Source organism: Rana temporaria, chromosome 3, assembly GCF_905171775.1.
Source record: "Rana temporaria chromosome 3, aRanTem1.1, whole genome shotgun sequence".
Lineage (NCBI taxonomy): Eukaryota > Metazoa > Chordata > Amphibia > Anura > Ranidae > Rana > Rana temporaria.
Window position 1 is genome coordinate 298,203,973 of NC_053491.1, and position 8,584 is coordinate 298,212,556.

Below are 8,584 nucleotides of genomic sequence, written 5' to 3' on the forward strand. Positions count from 1 at the left end.
ACTGTGATGGGGGGGGGGTGATCGCAAGGGGTTAAATGTGCCTGTGTGTCCTGGTGTCAGTGTAGTGTTGTGCATACTCACTGTGTGATGTGATCTCTCCTCAGCGGCGGTTGAAAATACCGCCGAGAGGAGAGATCACATCACTTCCTCCTCCTGTGTTTACACAGGAGGAGGAAGTGACACGCAGGGGGAGCGCGCAGATTGGCTGAGAGCGATCTGAAAAGGGGGCAGACAAAAACGAACAGCCGCCCCCATATCCCGGATCGCTCGGACAGCCACAGGGACCGCCACAAGTACCGGGGGGGGGTCCCGATCGGACCCCCGACCCACTTCTAGGCAGGGACGTACAGGTACCCCAATGTGCCTGTACGTGCCATTCTGCCGACGTATATGTACATGCGGCGGTCCGGAAGTGGTTAAACAGCAATTCTAATGTCATTTTTCACTATTTTCACTGCCATCTTCTTCCCTCTAATTAGAACCCCCAAACATTATATATATTTTTTATCCCAACACACTAGAGAATAAAATGGCGATCGTTGCAATACTTTCTGTCACGCCGTATTTGCGCAGCGGTCTTGCAAGCGCACTTTTTTTGGGAAAAAATTCCACTTTTTTTAATTAAAAAATAAAACAGTAAAGTTATCCCCATTTTTTTTATATATTATGAAAGATAATGTTACGCCGAGTAAATTGATACCCAACATGTCACGCTTCAAAATTACGTCCGCTCGTGGAATGGCGTCAAACTTTTACCCTTTAAAATCTCCATAGGCGACGTTTAAAAAAACTCTATAGGTTGCATGTTTTGAGTTACAGAGGAGGTCTAGGGCTAGAATTATTGCTCTCACTCTACCAATCGCGGCGATACCTCACATGTGTGGTTTGAACACCGTTTACATATGTGGTCGCTGCTCACGTATGTGTTCGCTTCTGCGCGCAAGCTCGTCGGGACGGGGCGGGTTTTCTGGCTCCTATTTTTTTTTAGCTGGCTCCTAGATTCCAAGCAAATTTGTCAACCCCTGACATCCATAGACTTACTATGGGGTTTCTGTTGTCAAACGTGTCCTCTGCACCCGTTTCCATAGCGAAGCCACAGCTAACAGCTCAGCGTGGCATCAGAGCTTCTGCCGCTGCAGATCGGGTCGGACCGCCTACAGAAAAAAGTATACTGATTTTTTTTTTTCTTTACAGGGCTAGATATACTGTTAGATGATTGGTGGCTATAGATGCAGGGATTTGGCTGTGCAGAGACAGGAAAATAGCTGCAATGACTGGTGACCCGTCACAGTGAATGGGGCCGACGAAGATCCACAGATGTAACTTCCGCCACAATATGCACAGGCCCTAATCGTCAGTGTGAATGTAACCTAAACACAACATCTTTCCACCTGGCTCCTCCCTCAGATTTCACACTAGTATGATGCGAGAACTCAGCAAATCCGGTGCGGGTTCCCCCATTGCGCCTGAATTGCACCGTGGTTCACACCGAGATCTGCGAATGGCTGGGGGTGTTAATGTAAATTTAACAACACCATTTGTACCATTTTGGTGCAAATGCGATGCGATTTCAGCCAGTTTGTATGTCTGAAATTGAATCACAGACATTGCATGTGATGTGCACAGCAATGCAGGGCAAATCACATGCCATGTCTGGCATCGCACTAGTGTGAGCCGAGCCTTGGGTATGAATGACGTAGCGCCTCCTAATGCCTTCTAGAATGTCCATGTCGCACATCCCAGGAATCAGGGTTTCTGTCCGGATCCCACCTGTGCACAAATGTGCCGGAGGCCTCTGCCAGAGGTCTGCAGCACATCCGTTTCACAGATGCAGCAGGTATCTAGTTCCCAGGTAGCGTTAGTGTTGTGTGCATAAGCCCAGGTGTGCTGCCGATCGCTTCTAAAAAGACACAAACGCATACGCAAGACATTTAAAAGATGGCCACGGGGGTGACAAAATTACTGGGATTGAATTTTCTCTGTAATGGGTAAAGGGGTCGGGTCCTCCTTGTTCAAAAAAAAAAATGTTTGGACTGTAATCACACTCTAAGCTCCATGAGATAGTACGGTATGGTGACCAGATTTTTAAAATGAAATCCGGGGACATATTTTTTTTTTACAAGTAATTGCAACAATCAGCGGCTCTCTGCCCATCACCGCCCGCCTCACAGCCTCTCAAGTCTTATTCTTCGGGCCCCGGCTACTACTGGATGGTGACCGGAGGAAGATCACTCCGCCAGGGAAGGCAAGGAGATAGGCAGGTGGCTGGCCAGGATTTGAGCCAAGGCAGAAGAACATGCGAGCGGAGCTGAATGGGCATGCGCCCGAAACTGAAGAAATATTCCCTCCGCTCCGACCAGCACATGATCATCAGAAAGGGGCACAGATAATGGGAAAAATACAACCCCCCTATGCTAGTAGGCACGGCGGAGCGGGGGTGTGTAATTCTATTTTTTTTATTTTAATTCTGCACTGACTGTCTTTGAAATTGCCCCTGCCCCCTATTAAATCCAATCTGGGGACAAAACCGGGGACAGTGTCCTCAATCAGGGGACTGTCCCCTGAAACTGGGGATGTCTGGTCACCCTATAGTACGGGGATCACACATGCTTGCTCACGAACAGTGTCCATGACTGCACATAGGCTTCTATATGTAATATAAAGAACAAGTAAATGTACGTGTGAACGAAGAGCGTAACAGGACTACGCTATCAGATCAAAGAGCTCACACAATAACACCGACAAAAAGTTACTTCCGAAGCACGCCATTTCCCCATCCTTGGCCCAGCGTGTTACCGCGCCGAATATTCACAAGAGCACGCTACACACAATGCTGTGTCACCCGTACCCATTTACTCACCTGGACTCCCTGCCCATCGTTGCACCTAGGCTTCACCCGAGCTCTCTCCGTCCTTACACACAGACACAGGGCGACCAGGAAAAACTAGCGGGCCTCACAACAGGAACACTGGGGGGCAATCGTTGTACAGCGCCACCTGGCGTCCGGAGGATAAAACAGCAGACAATTCTCCAGAGGGTTTGAAGCTGCTGGTATGTTTTGGGTGGCAGGTTTACGTCAAACTCAGTCGAACGTGTTTTTAAACGCAGTACACATATATATATATATATATAAGAAAAACTGTTCAGGGCTTTGTGCACAATTTCACTGGTTCACATCTATGCGTTTTAAGCTAATTTTGCAGATTTGCACTACAGAACATTTTCCATAGCAAACCATGGTATATCTACTGTATACAGTGCAAATCTGCAAAATGCAAAAAGCACTAAAAATGCATAGGTGTGAATCCAGCCTAATGGGATAATAATGAAGCTGCTTTACTGGGTGGTGATACTGATAGAGTTATGACAAACTTATTTTAAAAGGCTTTTTTTTTTTTTTTTTCTAGTGATATCAAGAATAATATTATTATGCTTGTTTTTTTTTTTTTTTTTTTGTGCAAGTGATAGTTTTTAAGATCAAACATACAACTATGTTGGTGTCCCTTGTTAATTTTGCCATGTATTTTTTTTAAATGTAACTGCCTACTCCCAAACTGTCATTTGAAGTAAAACACATAGCCAAGTATTATCCTACACTTTTTTTATTGTGCATTTAAAAAAAAAAAAAAAAAAAAGAGATGCTATCTGCCATCCAAATATAAAGAACTTAACCAAAAAGTGCATTCTATGCATACAAAAATATAGAAAATATAACAAATAAAATCATTATAAAAAAAAAAAGAAGGAAATTAGTAATTGGTGAAGGGCTGAAAATCCCCAAACCAGCAGGCTTGTTGGGGGTCTTGTGGCTGGAATTGCCACTGACCGCCATGCTGCTGTGGTGGGTGGGGTGGCTGTGGAGGTGGGGCGTCAAAATCCTAAATGAAGGCCCCTTGACCCGCCCTGCACTAAGGAAAGGGAGCTTGGATGCTTGGCAACTAAGCGGGGCGTCAACCTAATCAGTGAGTCGGAGTGGCTCCTTTTCGATTGGCTGCTATGGCACGAGGTGACTGGGTGGAGCCAGGACTTTGGAAAAGGCTACGCAGAGGCACGCCCCACTACTCTCGAGAAGATTTGACGTCACACGAGTTGGGTCCCCTGCGTTCCTGTCAGACTCGCCTTGCTTGAGAGGTTCAGGGGTACGCTGGAAAGCGGACAAGCACCCCCGGTGGAAGCTTCGGTGGCTGCCGGGCTGCCGGGTTCCAGGGCCTACAGGGCCCGCAGGACCACCTGCCCTCCCTCCAGACTGAGCCTCAGTCCTCCTAGAGCTCCTACACGCACCGCCAGGAGGGATGGCAGAGCCACTGGTACTGAGGATGCTGGCTCCCCTTCTCACACCCAGGTCTGCGCTGTGCGCAGCTCAGTCGGTGCTTTCAGTCACAACTGCGGCTCTCCTAGACCTCCCCCTGCTACTCAGCAGTGTCTCCCCCACTCTAGGAGCCCCAGAGCCCCGCCGCACACAGCGGGTCATCGGTGGGTGGCAGGGCAGGCTCGATCCGTGCCTCCACCAGATGCAGTCCCCAGTGACCTGCTCTCTGCGCCCTGCAGGGCGGGAGCTGCTGTGGATGCCTCTCTCCCCTCTCCCTGTGCAGTGCCGGCGTGCAGGTGCCGTTATTGATGGCAGTGTTGTCCCCTACTCAATGCTGGAGGTTTCCGACTCCCTGGCTTCCCTCCGCCCGCTCCCTGGCTCTTCCTCCGGAATTGCTGCATCCCCCCTCACTCTGCCTTAGCTCTCTCATCACTCGAGGCAGTTGGCTCCAGCGCCGCTAGGTGAGTTTTCCTGCGCTGCACCGCCACCTGCTGGCCACTACACACAACAACAGCCTGTTTTTCTTCGCTTAGATTTGAGCTCCCAGTGTTCTCTTCCCTCTGCACCTCCTCCCAGGACCAGTTCTCCGTCTCCCGGACTTCAGCATCTGGGTCTGGTTTTCACCTTGGTGGCCCCCTATGGTCAGTGTCACCGATGGGTTTACACCTGTCTCAGGGCGTCAAAGAAAAAATTTGGCATCGTGAGTTCATTGACGTACTGACACTGGTGCCTTTTGACAGGGACACAGTGGATAAGTCTAGGAGGATCGATGTTACTGTACGGGTGGAAAAGGCGAAGCAGCTTCCTCGCACTTTTGTCCGCTTGGGACTCAGTAATCGACTGGGTCCCCACCTAAAGAGGTCCTGGGTTGTCCGTCCTGTTGGAGGAAGCTGTTCGGTGGAGTCTCTGCCTTAGGAGTGCCAAGAGAGGCTGGTGTTCCAATAGGGGCCTGACCATCCCTCGGGGACCAGGGGAACCTGGAGAGGCTGAATGTTGGCTGCCTATCAGTCGGCCAACTAGTCGGCTAAACTACCTGAAGGAGATCCAGGTGTTAAGTCCAGTCAAGAGGACTTCGGACTACTATTTTTTGGAACCATTGGGAGGATCAGTGGCAGAGACTTAACCCCAAGTTCGAGTGTTATTCTGGCTGCCAGGCTTGTGAGAGAGGCCTGTCCAGGTGCGCTGTACCCATTCCGGCTGGAGTGGCGAAGTAAAGTTTGTCGTTGGAAGCAGGACTGTTTCCTTTTACCTACACCTGAATCTGTGTTCTCCACCTCTGCTATTCCTCTATTCTTCACCAAGTTCACACTGTTTTACCTTGTTGGGTAAATAAAAGCACAAGAAAAAGACACCTGCTGTGTGGACATTCCATTACTACAGCTCTCATCAACTACCCTAGACAGCGGAGTCACAGAGGTAACATGCCACCCAAAACAAACCAGCAGCTCCTCCGGGGGTAGTGCTACACTTACAAAACCTATGGCGGGCAGTGCTGGTTCAATTATGACACCCAGTTTCACCAGAGGATGGTGGCCCGAAGGGGCTGCGCTTTGACTTCCAGGACGGGAGTCTGTGGCTTCTACTCATGTGCCCGCATAGACCGATCACCTTTCAGTCCCCTGCCGGCGCTCTCGCTGGAAAAATCTGCTGGATGTTTAACGAAAGCCACTGTAGATGGTACACCTCGTGTCACTTTAAACACAAATGTTCCACCCACGGTGGGGCGCACCCAGCAATCCACTGTTTTCGTAAGACAAAAGGGTTCCCATCAACTAGTCAGGGCTCCAGAGCCGACCTTCTTAAGCCGGAGGACCCCGGTGAATGTCTTAAGGATGCGTCACTGGCTCGACCAGTACACCCTCAGTAGGGAGGCAGCGATCCTTCGGGCGTTTTTTCCCAGGGATTTTGGATTCCCTTTTTATCCATTGTCCATCGACGAGCCCACCATGTCTAATAATATGAAATCTGCTGAACGGTTCAGATCCGTGGTGGCTGACAAAATTGAGGAAGAGTTGCTAATGGGCCACATGGTGGGTCCGTTTGACATCCCTCCTTATCACAACTTGCAGGTTTCCCCACTAGGCGTGGTGCCCAAAAAAGATGCTGGTAAATTCCGGCTGATTCATTACCTTTCCTTTCCGTTGGGTTCTTCGGTAAACGATGGAGTCTCGGGTGCAGTATGCTTCTTTCGACACATCGCTTGATTTGCTTTGGTCTGCAGGTTCTTCTGCCCTTATGGCGAAGGCGGACATAGAATCCGCCTTTCATCTCATCCCCATCCTCCCATACTGTTTCCATCTCCTGGGTTGTTTTTTCCAGGGCAGTTATTACATTGATATGTGCCTCCCCATGGGTTGTGCCATATCATGCTATTTCAAACTTTTCAGCTGCTTCCTGGAGTGGGTTTTTATTCGGTTTTCTAGCTTGTGCTCAGTTTTGCACTATCTGGACGACTTTTTGTTCATAGGCTCGGCAGGTAGCGACGTTTGCGTTAGCATTTTGTCCGCTTTTCATGTTCACGTTTGTCACGCATTATGTATGCGTAACTAAGCCTATGCTTGATGATTTGGAGGTGTGGCTGTCCTTCCTGCAGTCCTATATCTGGTCGTTCATGCTGGCAGTTGGAATAAATGCCCAACTCGCAGTTGGAGTTCTACACAGACGCAACGGGCTCCTGGGGTTTCGGTGCCTTTTCCCGAGGTGCCTGGTCCGCTGAACCCTGGCCGACCTCATGGGCCCAACTCGATTTGTTGCGGAACATGACCTTGCTGGAACTCTTTCCCATCATAATTGTGGGGGGGAGGAATTGCGGAACAGGCGGGTGATTTTCTGGACAGATAATATGAGTGTGGTGCAGGTTGTCAACCGCCAGTCCACACGTTCTCCCCCCAGTAATCTCACTGTTGCATTTTTTAGTCCTTAGATGCTTACAATTAAATGTGTGGTTTAGGGCTAAGCATGTCCCCAGCGTTTTTAATGCCATCGCTGATTCCCTTCCTCGTTCACAGTTGGACCACTTTCGTGCGTTGGTCCCGAATGCCTCTGCAGTGGGCCTCCCTTGCCCGAAGTTCTTGTGGACCCTCGTTTCCAAAGCCTGTTAGACCACGTTAGTGCATCACTCTCTCGTAATACTTGGGTGGCCTATCGGCGGATCTGGACTGAATGGGTATCTGTACTTGGCGGTGAGTTTCTCCTTTCCTCCCCGCAGGACAGGTGCTTGGCTCTCTTCTACTACCTTATTCATCTCCAGGAAAGGAAAGTCTCTGGGTCGTCTGTGGGTACTGCTATCTCGGCTCTCTCCTTTTGGTTCTGGCTTCTTGGATTGGAAGATATCACCAGGGATTTTGTCGTTCGGAGGGTTTTGAAAGGCTGGAGACATTTGACTTGCTTCCCCCGACTCCCGACGCTCAGTGTCGGTCCACATTCTAACTAAAATATTTTCTATTTTGCCTAGGGTTTGTTTTTCCTGCTATGAGGCTCTCCTTTTCCAGCTTGCCTTTTCCTGGGCGTTCTTTGGTGCCTTACGGATCAGCGAACTGGTTTCCAAGGATAGGCGCTCTATTGGTGGTGTGTTGGCCGAGAATGTACTTACCTTGGATTCCTTTGTCTCTATTCTTTTGCTCACTTCTAAAACTGACCACTCTTCAAGAGGTAGGCGCATGTCCTCAAGGCCTGTGGGGGCCCTTTTTGCCCAGTTTGCTTTCCTTCTTCTTCTTCTTCTTCTTCTTCTTCCTTTTCTGCTGTCCGCCCTCCTTCGTCCGTTTATCTGGTTCATGCTGATTCCTCCAATCTCAGTAGGTTTCAGTTCCTTAGGGTTTTCCGCCTTTGCCTCTCTCAGTTGGGCCTTCCTCCTGCAGACTTCTCCACACACTCCTTTCGCATTTCCGTAGCCACCGCTGCTCATGGGATGGGTTTTTCGGACAAGGAGCTGCAGCGTTTGGGTAGGTGGGATTCTTCTCGTTTTTCCTTGAATGTTCGTCCTCATCTGTTGTTTCGATTCCAGGTTCCCCACTGGTTTGGGTGTGGATCATTGGCGATTCGTTTGTGTATTGGGCTGCCCGACGTGCCTCCAACAGATGCTATGGGAGGAACCTTGGACTTTCTTTTGCGGTTGCTAGGATACGCTGGTGTGGCTTCCGTGGACTCCGTTGGGCTCGGATGTTGCCTGAGCTGTTGAACCTCCGAAAATGTGTCCATGGTTCCATTGTCCTCATCATCCATGCTGGGGGGAATGACGTAGGCCTGTCTCGTTCAGTGGACCTCATTTCATCAATT

The 8,584-nt window shown here is 49.6% G+C and overlaps 1 protein-coding gene across 1 annotated transcript in view; it reads right to left on the minus strand.

Annotated features, from left to right (window-relative positions):
* Positions 1 to 2,982, minus strand: part of DDX46 (DEAD-box helicase 46) — a 327,918-nt gene extending 324,936 nt beyond the window's left edge. Inside the window, 1 exon segment of the mRNA XM_040344766.1 lies at positions 2,861 to 2,982. Coding sequence (XP_040200700.1) covers positions 2,861 to 2,877 — 17 coding nt within the window. The 5' untranslated portion in view covers positions 2,878 to 2,982.
* Positions 2,983 to 8,584: the final 5,602 nt, after the last annotated feature.